The 16052-nt window shown below is 40.0% G+C and overlaps 1 protein-coding gene across 4 annotated transcripts in view; it reads right to left on the bottom strand.

Annotated features, from left to right (window-relative positions):
- LOC132385174 (T-cell surface glycoprotein CD3 delta chain-like) overlaps positions 1–14710 on the bottom strand; it is a 50522-nt gene extending 35812 nt beyond the window's left edge. For 3 of the 4 annotated variants that reach the window (XR_009509104.1, XM_059957022.1, XM_059957020.1), the window contains exon 1: positions 14500–14710. Coding sequence is in view for 3 of the 4 variants with exons in the window: in XM_059957022.1 (XP_059813005.1) it covers positions 14500–14557 (58 nt within the window). In the remaining variant the exon portion in view is untranslated. Of the gene's footprint in view, positions 1–755; positions 2708–4100; positions 4145–5910; positions 6028–6673; positions 6866–8133; positions 8155–14499 lie in introns of those variants that run through there. The other variant, XM_059957021.1, reaches the window with a different exon arrangement.
- Between the last annotated feature and the right edge of the window lie 1342 nt (positions 14711–16052).

Raw genomic sequence — 16052 nt, 5'->3', positions numbered from 1 at the left:
AGTAGAATAATGAATACCTGAATGAGATTCGCTTTTTGGAATGTAACAAAAGGGTTTGGATGGCTTATTCATAGAGACGAGATACTGGTGATTGCTTTGCAGTTTGAAATCAAATGAAGGACTTCAGTTGATTTGTATACAAAATATACACTCAGTGGCCACTTTATTAGGTACAGGAGTGGAGTCTGGTGTGGTCTTCTGCTGCTGTTGCCCATCCACTTCAAGGTTCGACATGCTGTGCATTCAGAGATGCTCTACCGCATACCACTGTTGTAACCCTGGTTATCTGAGTTACTGTCACCTTTCTGTCAACTTGAACCAGTCTGGCCATTCTCCTCTGATCTCTCATTAACAAGGCCCACAGAACTACCACTCACTGAATGTTTTTTTGCTTTTCGCACCATTCTCTGCAAACTCAAGACTGTTGTATATGAAAACTCCAGAAAATCAGCAGTTTCTGAGATACTTAAACCATACTATCTGGCACCGACAATCATTCCAAGGGCAAAGACACTTTGATCACATTTCTTCCCCATTCTGATGTTTGGTCTAAACCTCCTGACCATCTCTGCATGCTTTTATGCATTGAGTTGTTGCCACGTGATTGATGATTAGATATTTGCATTAACAAGGTGTACAGGTGTACCTAATAAAGTGGCCACTGAGTGTATTGCTGGGGTTTTAAATATGTGAAAATCAACCCTACACCTTGTATTCTGCTTTAATTGAAAACAGCAAGGACACATCACACCATATGAAATTCACAGATATTTTATTTAATTGGTCTCAATCAAAAAGCTACAAATGATTCCTGCTATGAAATACGTGGAACCATGGACAAAAAGTTTTGAGAAGACAAGGCAGAGCAACCAGCAAAGTATAACTCATGCAGCAGTTATGGAAGCAGTGCCTTTGCTATAGACAAGAATGGCTAGATAGGTTTGGTACAGATTCTGTATATTATGCAGATTTTCAACCTCACAGTCTACCTCATCATAACTTTGCACCTTATTGTCTGCCTACACTGCACTTTGTAATTGTAACTCTATATTTTGTTATTGCTTCCCCCGTGTACTACATTGATGCTCTGTTGTTGTGAAATGATCTATATGAATGGCATGCAAAACAAAGTTCCCCTAGTACTTGTGACAATAATAAACCAATTATTCTATCCTGGAAAGCTAACTATTGCTTGCTTCTCTACAAGTCCATGTTAACAAAAGTTCACTGCATTCTAACCACTATCATAAAGCTCTTCTCTCACAAAATGTTATCTTGTGAGCCAAACTTATTGACAACATCACAACTTGTTTTCTTAAAGTCGCACAGCAGCAGCAGTATCTCTTATCAGTAGCTTCCTATTTGGTTTCTCACAAACTCACTTTGTACCAGATATTTCACTTACAATATGGCAGGGGAAGATACTCGTACATCTGGGGTTTTGCTATCTTGTGAATATCAGAATACTTTCCTGAGGAAGAGTTACAATGTAAAGATCACTTGCTTGTAATTCAAAAATCTGAAGCAGCACATGTCTGTATTCTAAAGCACAGATTTTGTTCATTTCTTCACACTATTCCTTTGACTTCCATTTCATCACCACTCCGAGACCAAATGCCTTCAAAAATACAGCTGGAACATGCTTTACCACATCATTTTCCAAGCAAAGCTTGCTACCTTTACTCATTCAAGTCTTCTACTACAATGCAGCCACAGAGATGGATTATGAACTTAGAATTAAACCTTAGCTACTAAGATATTACACTTATATCGTCAAACCAACTCAAAATGGCATGTTTGAACATTCAACATCTATAGGAAAGAGAAACAAAGTTAATGTTTCTTTTGCTTCTGATGAAAGGTCTTTGACTTGAAATGTTAACTCTGCTTCTCTCCTTGCAAATGCTGCCTGGCCTGCTGAGCTTTTGCAGAATTTTCTGTTTTCATTCCAGTTAGTCAATATTCTATGTATAATAGTTGCTTTTTAAAAGTCACATTCTTGAACTGAAGGCATACATAATCTGAGGTCCACATAGTTTTGAAGTAGCTGTTGTGGAAAACATTGGGCATGAAACTGAAAGATTTAAGCCCTACCAATTACAAAATGGTGTACTTATTACCATAAGCCAGACTGATTTGGAGAAATTGCACTTTGCATTTTTAGCCCAGTAAGTTACTCATCCACAAAAAGACCTCACTGAAATTATACAACTACAATGTCACACTTGCTCTGGAGTTTCCAGCATAAGCAACAAGGCTGAAGTCTGAACACAAATTCCCCAAACAGCACAACTGCAGGCTGTTCTTTCTGAGCTGTTCCTGTATACTCTTCATTCTCAGCCCTTTGTTGGCCATCCAGGCATACAGCAGGAAGATGCTCTGGCATTTAGTTCTGAGGGGATGCCCCACTCAAGGACATTACATTTTAGCCACCTCATTAAGAAGCTGGAATGGAGACTATTGTATAGAGCGGTCTTGTATAACAGAATTTACACACCTACCATCTAACATAACAGTTTAATACAATTTTTTGCTTTTGTTTGCGAAATAGCTTCTTAAAAATGGTTTAACAAAAAAAAATAGCAAAAGCAGTAAGTACATAATAACTAAAAGCTGCTTGGCTGAAAGTCTTTGAATCCCATTTTTATATTTTCAGGCGTGGAGTAAGCTGACTGTATTCAGAGCTTCCTCTACGATTTGCAAGCTCCTGGAAAATAACGTTAGAGTATTATCATCTCAATTTCAATAGAAATGTGACTATTTACTGTCTTCATTCCCCCTCCCCCCATGAGTCACAAAAACTCCAGCTATCTCTCACAGTTCTAGTTGCCACATCATAGAAAGGAGATGAAGGAATAAGACGAATGCAGAAAAAATTTCAGAGGATGTATCCTGTGTTGCGACTTTTCAGCTATGAGGATCATCTGGGTAGGCTGGGGTTGATTCTTTGGAACAAGGGCAGCTGAAGGAAATTTGGATGCCTGTCATGATTTTTAGCAGCAAAGGATATGTTCATAGGTCAGAGTGATGGACTGAATGGACTCTGTGTGTCATTATAAATATACAATTATGAGAGACTTGGAAAGAAGGAAGGGAAGGGAGATACTTCTCTCTGAAAGAAGAGCAATAAATATAGAATAAAGCATTAGACAATAGGTGGAAGTGTTGAGGAAAATTCTTCATCAAAGGCAGTGGTGGGAGGAGGTGAAGAATGCATAACTTGCTGGCTGAAAGAGTTGTGGAGATAGAAACTATTATAAAATGTAGAAGAAATCTAGATGAATTCTTGAAGACTCCTATCTCCAAAGCTAAGGGCCAAGAGCTGGAAGTATCTTTAATCTAAGCAGATCAACTTCTGGTTGGCCTGAGACATTCTGTCTCTCTATAAAATCTCCTTCACTTCATTGGATATGGGTTTACAAAATTACAGCTTCACACTCTCAGCTCTTTGCACTAATATACCTGAATTCCACCCATCCCAATATCAGGAAACCTCTGCCAAGAAGGAGAGTTATGTATATCCATGCCTATACATGTTGGCAGAGTTCTAGGAGCAGTTCTCCACTTCCCATCCCAATCCTTCAGTACCAACACATCCATATTGCAAAACTTGAACCTGCCAGTTTCAGGGAAGATGCTTATCAGTGCTTACAAATAAAACATTTCGTCAATGGAAGATATTTGAAGGTTTTGCCTATATTCCCACCAATTATCTCTGGATCAGCTGGACATAGCCAAAATTGGCTATATGTGGGGGGATGGTGGTGGTAGGGTCAAGCCATCCTCAACCATAAAGGCAACAAACCATTGGATACCAGCTCCCTTGCATTCTCATCTATCAGTTCATGTTGTTTGGTTTCTCCAACTGATTCCATTGTAAACTAATATGTTGTACATGGCCATCAATAACTCTTTTGATTCTCCTGCCTCGAGCACACACTAGGGGCTGGATAAAATTGAAGCACATGAGGAAAACCCATTGGGGTAACAGGAGGAACAAGCAAACTCCATACATTTAACTACACAATGCCCCAAAGACCAAAACTTACTCAAACTCAATTAAGTGAGCACTATACATGATAACTGTTAACTGTCCTTACCTGATAGAGATCATTGTTATGGGAAATACTCCTATTGCCAGAAGCTGGAAGGAAAGTAAAGCAAAGTAGTAAGAAACTTGGAATCATCATCTGCAGCTGGACCAAAGCCCCCAGATGTACAGGCAACCAATTGACAGGACTGTTCCTTTTGAAAGACAACACCTCCTGTACAGCTGAACTCCCCCATGTCCAAGCTACTGAAGCAACCTACATATTCCTTCTTTCAGAAGGATCATTGAACTCTAAGTTCCTGTCAGCTGTCTTAGCCAGCTGTTGATGACATGATATAACTTGCATGACACTACTTTCATGAAAAGGAAATTATTCCCAGTGACCTGGGCAATATTTCTCCCTCTATTAAAATCACAATAATAGATTTTCTGCTAATTATCATATTATTGCATGTGTTTAAATGTCCCTCTCAACTGTAAAACACTAAATGATGACCCCCAAATTCAAGAAATTAAGAAAAAGGCAAATTATTATTTTTTACTGACCAATGACCTGCATATAAATAACAGGGTTATAAGACCAAAAACTTAACCAGGTTTTGTATCATGGTTGATATGCTGTTTTCTTACTACTGGCTTTAAAAGTAACTTGGATATATGAAAAGATAAGAAAGTGAAGGTTAAATGCTTGAGATTTCCTGCACTCTTTAACTTTATTTTTCTTTCTCATTGTCATATCTCTTGGTCCAGCAGCTGGGACATTTCTTCCACTTTCTCTACTGTTACATCAAGGTGCCAGGTTGACTCCCTGCCCAGATCTTGGTATTTCAGTGATTTCACTTTGTTTGCCACTTCCACTAGAAACTACTGTGAGAGCTTACCAGTCAGAGATGTAAGGGTAAAATAATTTATAAGGGTAAGCTCTTGGTTCACTGAACTTATTCCTAAGATGTTGGGAATGACAGTGACACAGAAAATGAATCAAATTTCCTGATCAGAAACATTTGGAAATCAGTTTATTCTCGACTGCTAACACACAAAGGACAGGTACTGTGTTTTTGTAGTTGAGAATAAACAGGTAAACAACCAATCAGAATAGTAGAACATTATGAAGATAAATAAAATATTACATAGAGCCATCTAGAGCTGTGTGTCAGAAGGTCAGTTCAGTTTTAAAAATTCTGGAAATGGAAAAGTAACCTTGTGCACATTCTGTCCAACAAAATAAGGTTCCACTTCTTGAAGGGCCTCAGTGATCCAGTTGTCTTTGCATGGCAGAGACACAAGAGTGCAGAATCTGGAGCAACACAAAAAGTGCTGGAGGAACCCAGGTGTGAGGAAGTATCTATGGAAAGAATCTGGATGAAGGAGTTCAACTTGAAATTGTAACTATCCATTTCCCTCCATAGATGCTGCCTGATCCATTGAGTTGTTTTAGTATCTTGAGTCTTTGTTTGACAGTTTGGACATTTCTATGGTTATTTTATCTATTGCCAATCACATTGTGAGATTTTAGAATTCAGTCACACCAAATTATACTGGGATGTGAACTTGCAAGTTTATTGGATGTTAAACCACTGCCATTTGTCACTGATGTGTAAGGATACTACGGTTGTTCAGGTCAGTTCAAGCACCTGATGGCAGTGGAGAAGCAGGTTTTTGTTGAAAACCCACGCCTCAAGGTTTCAATGAGCTTTGCTGGGATAGGTACATTATTCTACCATGACTGACGAATAAAGTATTGGCCCAAGGACAAAGGTTGCCCTAGAACATAGAGGCTTTAAAGGTAAAGGAGGTAAAGCCTGAAAAAAATCAGGGCAAAATTAATTAGGATGAATTATATAAATGGTAACCTTTACCCTTGTTTGAAGATACCACACAGTAAATGGCCACAGCGATAAAGATGGTGGCAATAAGGTCTCCAATCACAATTCCAGAGATGGTGTTAGGGTCCAACTGCACACAGTTCTTGCAAACTGAAATTAAAAATAGGGTGAAAATTTTTTATCAGATTTTATGATAAAAATTTTATCAGGGTGATTTTTCTCCTAATCTTATTGATGCTATGTTGATAAACACCTTTGGGAAGTAGCTGACTTTCTTCCAAAGTTCAGCCAGTGCTGAATTGGAGAGTACAGCCATGATAATCAGATGTCCCTTCCTGTATTTAAGAAAGAAACCTCACCATCTCTTTTTGCTCCCAACCTAAATTGGCAATATTGCAATCAGGAATTCTTCTTCTTCGGCTGTCCGTCGATTTCGATGATGACTGAGGCCTAGGCAAGGTCGTATGGAAGACCGGCAGTTGCCCATGCTGCAAGTCTCCCCTCTCCATGCCACCGATGTTGTCCAAGGAAAGGGCACTAGGCCGATACAGCTTGGCTCCGGTGTGGTCACAGAGCAATGTGTGGTTAAGTGCCTTGCTCAAGGACACAACACGTTGAGGCTCGAACTAGCAACCTTCAGATCACTAGACCGACGCCTTAACTACTTGACCACACGCCAACACAATCAGGAATTAAGTGTCAGATAACTCAAGGACATTGATGTGATGAAAAGCAATACTAACATAATGCCCAGCACCATTTATTACATCTGTTACATACAAAAAGATCAACTTACGTTTGACAAACACAAAAGCAGAGGACTTCTGTTGGCCATCAATGCAGGTATATTCTCCAGTATCGGTGTCTGAAAGCCTTGTCAGTTTCACATTCCCATTGTCCATTTTCCCTGCCAAGCTCACTCCGTCCTTCTCCCATTCTCCAGCATTTGGACACTGCAAAGTGATTCCACTAGACTGCTCCTTGATCACTAGGCAACAAAGTGCAGGAACTGAGCAGCATTCATACAGCTCTACCAACTGGGAGATGAGCTCCCTGCCAGAATCCAGAGTCTGCTTCTCAGCTAAACATTTGAACTCAGCTTTGTCTATTCAGCTGATGTCAAGCTTAGAATATGGATGTGAAAGAGAAGTCAAGAAGGGAGAGAGAAAGTAATGGATTTCTCCTCAGTATTGACTATTGATAGTGGTAATAATCTTGAAAAGGGCCATATTCTGAAAGAAAGACACAAAGTGCTGGAGGAACTCAGTGGATCAGACAGAATCATTGGGGGGAAATGGACAGTCAGCATTTCTGGTTGAGAACCTGAAATGTCAACAGTCCATTTCCTCTCATAGATGGACCTGAACCTCTGTCAATGTGCAAAGGGCTAGATTTCCATTTCCAGAACTTTTAAAACTAAATGCAAACTGCCAAATTGTCTTTCAGTCACACAGCTCAGGATATATTTTTGTACTATTTTACTCATCTTTGTAATATTCTATTATTCTGATTGGTTGGCTGCCTGTTTATTCTTGACTGCTTACACATACTACCTGGTGCTTATGTATTAGCAGTGGAGAACAGACAGTTAACTTTCCTCATAGATGCTGCCTGACCTGCTGAGTTCCTCCAGATTCCAGCATCTGCTGTCTCTTGTGTCTCCATCACATAAATACAACTGGATCACTGATCAAGAAGTGAGACCCCATGTCAATATGCAAAGACAGTTTTCCATGTCAAGAATTTTTAAAACTGACCTTCGGACAAACAGCTCTGGATGGCTCTTTGTAATATTTTACTTATCTTCGTACTATTCTATTATTCTTATTGGTTGCTGAACTGTTTATTCTCTACGACTCACATATAATGTTACCTATGAGGATTTCCAAATGTTTCTGGTCAGGGAACTTGATTCTGTGTCACAGTTTTTCCCAACATCTTAAGTGTAAGTTCAGTGAACCAAAGACCTTTACACCTACATCTCTGACTGGCAGGCTCTCATGACAGTTTCAGAGGGAAGTGGCAAGAAAAGTGGGGGGCGGAGGGGGGAACCAACTGAGATACAGAGATCTTGACAAGGGAGTCACAAGGGGAAGAGGTGGAAATGTCCTAGCTGTTGCTTTATCCAGGAGACAAGACAAGGATCAGGGAAACCAAAGCAAAAGACTGGGAAATCTAACACAAATCCTAACCTTCAATTTCTTACCTTTCATATTTTCAACTTACTTGTAAACCCAATAATAAAAAAAAGCTTACCAACTGTTCCATCAGAATTCCCTGAGTAAAAAGAAATTAAACATCAGTCACCAGGCCAATAAGGATTGTAGTTTACCATTAAATATAACACTGACTGCAAGGTGGAAGGCACATTTAGACACAGACCAACCAGAATGTACAGGTGATTAAGGTTAGTATCAAGTCCCAGTAAAAACCATTATTGCCTCCATAGTGTCTTGATCACATAACTGTCGCACTGTCTAATCAATTATAGTTATTGAGAGATTTTCTTCATTGCACATTATCCTAATATCCTAATTGCATATTCATGAACTCAGAGAAAATGCTTCTGAACTCTGTAACTGACAGTGCAAATGAGCCTTATGAATGGTGTAAGGATATAGCTTTGACTTTTCTATTGTTCACTTCAGTGGAGTAAACAAGCTTAGGGAGCAATCATTTTAAACAGAGGAGTATGGAAATTTCTCACAGGGTGATGAATCTCTCAAAATCTCTACCCTTGAAGGCTGTAGAGGATTGTATCTCCGATAAATAGATAATTCTTCAAAAGATCAAGGAGTTGAGGGCTTTGAAGAAATGCCACAAAGAGGAGATGATGCTGGGGATAGATCAGCCATGATCATATCAAAAGGTGGTAGAAGGGCCAAGTGACCTCCTTCTGCACCTATCTTGTTAACCAAGAAGTAATCTTGGAAACCAAGACTCTTCTTAATCAAGGGCTCACATGGTTCCAGTTAAAAATTGATTAGGACTGAATACCAATAAAAATTAATGAACAATTCCAGTGACAAAAACTTTATACCCAAGGAGCAGATCTGATAGTGTTACTTCCTTGGATGTGAGCAAAGTCCTTTCAGGAAATGCAAACCCTGAAATTAGGGCTTGTCATGGCAACTTTCTAAGCATGAAGCGTGCGAAAAGTGAAATGATAATGATAAACAAAGCCCTGCAGCTCTACAAAATCTGTTACTCAGATTTGATATTTATTCATTAGATATTCTCTGAAGTTGGGAAATGTGACCCATATTATTCATTACATATGCTGGTCCTTTTTGAGCAATGTATTAATTGTTGGATTTACTGAATCAGGTGCCAATGAAAGAAACAGATTTACAAAAGTTTTCAAGGAAAATTATATAAAGAAAATCTATCACTGAACACCAGGGAATAAGCCAATAATTCTTTAATTAAATGTCTCTCAGATTCTCCAAGGTATACTGCAAGCAAAACAATGGATTCGGGGAAAAACAAGATTGCATGAATGCTTATTTGGCACAGGAGATCATTTGTAGTTAAAATGCACCACAGAGCATGCAAAGACATTAAGGGCCCTTCCCCATACCCAACATGTGACAGTTATCATTAAAAATGCAAATCACTGTAAAACTTTCCAACAGATTCACTTAATAAAAACAAGGAGTAAGTTTTTTTAAAGAATGGGAGGCAGTAATTTACGAGCATCTGTCAAAATCTGGAATTAATCCTTAACTGGCATCCCCCAGTTAACTTTCTGATGTACCATTTCCTCTCAAGGAATACCCAAGTCAGGCCTGCCAGACACAACAGTTTCATCTTAGTACATATGCATCCCTCTGATCCGCAACCAGGGCTCTGTTTAAGATTGCACAAAAATATGTCCAAGTATAGGTAACACATGTACAAGAAATCAGCACCATATTGGAGGAAACTGTGACAGATGTTGTCTGTTTTAGGCAAGAGATCAGTACGGGTTTATAAGTGGATTTGACATGTTATAGAAGCTTTCATCACAAGACCACCCATCAACAACCGTACCACCAAACAAGGAATTGCAATATCTCCTGTCACTTTCTATCAAAGAATTGCAAGCATTCAGAAGGAAATATTCTTGCTATCCATGGCTTGACAAGTTCAAGGTCAACAAGTCACTATGTGGCTTCTTCTAAGAGAATTCTTTTCTCAGGGATCCTCAATGGATCTGTTTCAATGAGATGCGGTGACAATTTAGTCCAATGTTTGATCCAGGGTGCACATGTTGTAGCCACATCACTCAAGTCGAAGTACAGCTCCCCACATCAGGGAGACCTACCACAGAATCTTGAACTCAAAGAAAGTGAACCATTTCTTGTTGTAATGCTTTGTCCGATTTTTTCTCCCTTCTGGATCACTCCCAACAGGGTCTGAGATATCATTCCTGGAGCAATCCTGACGTTAAGGGAGGGACTGATGGTAATCTTTAAAGCACCTAATTCTGCACAAAGGAACTTCACAAAATTCGCACTTGAAAGACGTCTCCACTGATCTCCCAGAGACGGTTTTGCGCTTGCTTCGTGAGCACTCCCGGCATACTTTCTTGCGTCCTTCTATCTTCACCATGTTGTGTGCACTGGGGTTGGAGAAGGCCACTTGGTATCTGGTTTCCACGGACAAGGACAGCCTGCCTCTCCTGCTCCCTCCCGCTGAGTAATCCCCACGGAGCATCTTGGCCAGAGCTGTCCTGAAGTTCAGATGGTCGTAGCGGTTGGGGAGTGGTGGATCATGAGATGAGCTTTTGAAGATAAGCCAGGCATTGACAATAGTAATATTCAATGAAAACCACAAAAGACATCTCCACCACTTTTTGGAGGGACGACCCACAGGATAATAACTTCTCATCTGATCAGAAATATCAACACCACCCATGTACTTATTGTACTCAATCACTGACTGAGGCTTGACTACCCCTGAGTTTGCAATCATCTTGCCCCCTTGGTTTGTTGAGAGTGTCACTACTTGTCGCTTATCTTTCCAAATGGTTAGCAATAAAGATCCTTTCTGAAAGAACCTAACATCACCCAGTTTCTTAAGCTTCATTTTTCTGGCTTCAATGGGGAGCCCTCGACGGTTGAGGTGTGTGGTGGCACATGCCTTCGTCCCTTGCTCCTCCAGCTGCTCTAGCAGAATGGGGCTTGAAAAAAAGCGGTCGAAATACACGTGGTGATTGCGGTGGAAGTAGGGACGGCAGAGCTCCATCACTACATCATAGCCAGTACTATACAGGGACTTAGTCATCCGCCGACCAGTGTAGACATTGAAGTTCAGGCAGTAGCCTGTTGTAGCTTCACACAGCATCCACACCTTTAAACCCCACTTTGTTGGCTTGGCGGGGGTGTACTGCTTGAAATATAGCCGACCTTTGTAAGCAACCATGGCCTCATCGACACTGAGCTCACGATTCGGACGATAGCACTGGCCAAAAAGGCAGCGTATTACCTCCATGAGGGCTCTGACTTTGTATATTGGATCATGATTGGGGTCTGATTTGTCCAGGGCTCCTTTGTTGTCTCGAAGATGGAGGTACTGGTTTATTTTCCAAAACCTGTCCCTGGACATGACAGAGGAAATCCATGGGCAGCGGAGGGCTGTGTCTTGGCTCCAGTACAAAGAGATGCGAGGCAGTTGCTTGATGCCCATCATTATGTTCATAGCCAGGAAAGCCTTGATTTCCTGGGAATCAGTGGGAATCCAAGAGGAATCCCTTTTGCCTGCTTTCTCTTGGCACTGTATTGCATAACGATTGGTTTCCTCGGCTATGGTGTTGTACAAGGTGTTTGGCCAGAGTAAACTGAAGTAATCCAGAGGGCTAGCTGTACTTGTGAGCTGGTGCTGGGGACCAGTAGGTTCTGTGAAAGATGGCACATGAATATCTTCAAGAGTGATACTCCAATCTGCATCCTGGTGCCCTTCAGCCCAACTATCAACAGGCATTTCTCCCTCTTCATGTCCAACGTCCTCACTAATATTCACATCACTCTTAGATTCCATTTCAAATTGAAGATGGTTGGTCAACTAGAATCTTCTTCCCCAAACCCCAAAATGCTTCCTTCATTGACAGAACAAATACAATTTTCAAAATTACTGTGCTGTGGGGAAAACAAAACGTAAGAAATGTTAATTGCATCTTTCCAAAAGCCCCATGCTAGTGGTTTAGAAATTGACCAACTTGTATGTATTCCAATTAGAAATCTGTGTGATCCCATATCCCATTGTAACACCATCTAATCACAGACTTAATATGGAAAGATATCTCCAGGGTGAATAATCCTGAAAATCTTACTTATCCCTCTCAGAGACTTGCAGAATATCTTCAAGTAAAAATGGAATAAACTCATGTAGCAGTGATAAAAAGGGTGAGTGATGGGCACAGTTGCAATTGGCTCTCAGCTAGTGGATTCCTTACTTGTTTTGTGTTTCTGACACAAGGTCTCAGGCCAGAAACGTTCAATCTTTCTTCCTCTGCATTGATGCTGCCTGACTTGCTACATTCCTCTAGCATTTTGTGTGTTACTCTGGATTTCCAGGATCTGCAAAATCTTGAGTTGCAGAAAGCTATCCATACCAGCAACCAGCTCACCCCATACCCTTATTTCCTCTCTGTACCCTTGCAAATCCCTTTATTCTGGACATTTTTCCTCACTCCCTCTTGTACACTTTGACTGCCTTCAAGGGTATCTGTGAGTGCATTTCACTAACCTCATTTGTTGAAAAATTCCTCTTGTCCCATTTGTTTCTTTTGCTAGTCATCATTCTTTGTCCTCTGGTTCTGTGTTTCTGCCAATGGGAACTGTTTCCATACACTTCCATATTTTAAACTCTCTCTGTTACATCTCCTCAGAACCCCTTCTGCTCCATGGATAAGGAGTCTTCTTGTTATCCTTGGAGCAGAGAGGGACTGGAACAGAACACAGGACCCAGAGTTACAAATGGATTTATTCTGACCAACTAAGAGGTGATCAAACGAACCCCAGCTTCACAAAACTCATACTGGAGTCAGAGGACAATTTTCTGTCAATAATCGAGTCACTGCCCTCTTATAAGTTTCAATGTATCTCATTTTTAAATGACAGTGCCTTAATTTTATTCACTCTAATAAACTGAGGAAAAAAATTAAAGTCATAACCTAACACCATTCATGAGGTCATTTGGTTTCAATGACATAGATGGCAAAACCACAAGAAAATATTACTGCAAACACGAGAAAATCTGCAGATGCTGGAAATACTACCTTTACTTTTAAACATTTTTAAGATAGCTTTACATCTGCAATAAATTATGACGTTTGGCAAACATTGTGCAGCATGGGAGAGAAAATTCCTAAATAAATGGAAGAAACAGCCCTAAAGGACTCAAACATCCTGCGAACAGGATGCGAATGATGGCGGTGATAAGGCGCTTATGATATTGCGCATGTGCACCGGGCGGTCCTCAGGAGCACGCGAGAAATCGGGCTCGCGGCCGGTCCCGGAGCGCGCGGCACGGGGCGGCAGGAGGCGCGTGCGCAGGTAATGGGTTAAATAAATAACCAGTAGCCGGGTAATTACCGTGATAATTACCCTGTTAAATACTTAATTAAACCAAGTCTTAGTTGTAAACTAGCGTTTAATTTAATTGGCAATAACAAATATATTTTGCAATTAACATCTGTGAAATTTGCTGCTCTTGTAAAGAAAACCCGCAAGGACAGCTGCTCCGTGACCTACTTTCCGAATATTTAAACTCAAGAAATATATTTGGAAACGATAGAATTCAAGTTAAAAGACATGCGCTGGAAAATACAATTAAATTATATAACATATTTGCATTTTTTAAAAAAATCATAATTTAGGCAACAGTTTATAAAATATAATAAAAATATTTTTAACAATGCTGAGAAGGTACTTTTAACCATCTTAGGGTTTTTGTTTTAAAGAATTGTCCTATTATCAACCCAACCTATATGCAGGGTTTATAAGGTTACGTTGATGGATTTTGACAGGTCTGAATTATTGTTTGTTCGTTATACAAAAAACTTTATTTTTCGGCTTCGTTCAGGTTGGAATTTCACAAGTTCTTTTATTTCAAAGCCTTGGTACCGAAGTTTTTAGTTTGATTTTAAGTGACTTGACTCCTAGTTTAACAAAATAACAAAGCCCATGGAAGCAAATATTATGTTTCTACTTTTATCCCTTTTATAAAGTTATTTATTCTTCTCCTTCTAACTGAAAAAAGCTTAAATTTAACGCGAAAATAGGAATGTATTTTTTGTTACGATTAGGTCTTCAGTTTAACACCCGGGAAACTCAAATCTAGCCAAGTTATTATCATATATTTTTAACCGCTTAAGTAAACATATTTCACAATATACATTGGCCTCATTTGCAATAATTTTAATTTTGATTTTATAGCTACGAACGACTAAAATATTTTTTGCGGACAAGTATTAAACTGACAGTACATATAATAATTTCAATACAAGGAACCATTCACAATTCGGTGATATTCATGTTGGTCCTGGCGCTGACAAAATGTAATTAAACCAATGTAGTTTGACATTGTTAATGAAAAGGACATTATCTCCAGAGTACAAAACTTTGATATTGATCTTACCGAAGAGCAGGAATGCCGCGCCTACGACGATGAACACGAGGATCTTAGAAAATTGCATCTTTCCGCTACCTTTGGAGGAAAACAAATGAAAAACTCGAAACAAATTTAGCTAATTTTCAATGACTATAAAATTCTTGCACACTGGGCTGTGGAAATGTGATGACAGTATCTGCTCTGGGGGTTGAGGAGACGTTGGCCGCTACTGATTCCCCTTCAGATACACAACAGGAAACGGTGAGGCTTCAGCTACTCTGGGCTCTGCATTAGACGTCATGGTGGCAATCGGAGCTGCTCAAAAAATGTTTGATTCTTAAACGTTTTATTTTTTTTAATAATTTAAGACACTTTAAATTCAAATAAGTCAAAACTGGACAATGTAAAACAAAGATCCCAAATGCACGTTCACAAAGTACTTGGGATTGCAGGCAACAGTGGAACTTTCTTAGAAGAAAATTCTTCGTTGTACAGTAAATACGTGTCTTCAGTTGTTTTCACTGGTTTTTGTCTGTGCGAATGCACTGTGAAGTAGCATGTATAGTCAGTATCCATCAAAAATGCCTGACCATCAGCAGTCCCAGAGCAAGCTGTTGTCCAATTGGAGGCTCCACCATGAGGGTGCACACAGTGGGGAATCCATGAAGTATATTGCAGGTTGTAACAGACTACTGGCTCAAATTCAGTCAGGTTATTGATGCCAAAGATGTAAAGGAAGGTAATCAAATCGAGTTACATCACAAAACAACATATAGGTGTTCCTGATCCATAGGAATCTATGCACACTCCTCTTCAACTAACCCCAACATACTTGTGAATTTCTTTCTCCATCACAGACTGACTCACCTCCATCTTAAGCAACAATCTGCTGGGGGAACTCTGCAGGTGGAACAGCATCTGTGGGTGAAAATTACTAATTTATGGTTTAGGTCAAAATGTTTTAGGTTCTTTTATAGGATGCTTATTAACATCAAGAACGAACTAATCTGGTTCTGCGGAATAAGGACCTTCACACTGACTGTATGTAATATGAAAGCAGCACACACAATGGCCATCAACACTCTCATCCAACTTTGGGAAGCTACAGATGAGGCCAAGGAGAATGTTTACTTGACCCTGGAAAAAAAGCCCTCACCCACATCCCAGTGGGAGGTAAATTGGTCCTCTGGGCAACTTAATGCCAGGGTTGGAAAGGGTGTGGCAGAATGGAAAGTTACCTCCACTGGAGTCTCCTTTCTAATAAAATGCTAGGAGTGTGGTTTTGTCACAGCCAGATTCAAGAACAAGGTCTCAGGGTTATCCCTTATCCAGGTACAGCACCTATTAGATCCCATCTAAGTGAGAAACATCACCTAAATCACTCCATCCCCTCCATCAGCCTGTCCGGAACCAATGCTAGCTGGAGAAACAAGAAAATAAATGCTGAATGCTTTAAAGACAACATGAGGACCTGAAACACTGGGGGTTGCAGAGTACTTTCAGAGTCTGGATGATTGTCCTGAAGTTCACCTGATTGAGAGACAATTGGGCTCTCCTCCAGAACAGAATTTGATGAAAAT

Source organism: Hypanus sabinus, chromosome X2 (genome assembly GCF_030144855.1).
Source record: "Hypanus sabinus isolate sHypSab1 chromosome X2, sHypSab1.hap1, whole genome shotgun sequence".
In the NCBI taxonomy this organism is placed as follows: domain Eukaryota; kingdom Metazoa; phylum Chordata; class Chondrichthyes; order Myliobatiformes; family Dasyatidae; genus Hypanus; species Hypanus sabinus.
The sequence above is the reverse complement of the archived record's forward strand: the minus strand, read 5'-3'. Positions and strand labels throughout refer to the sequence as shown.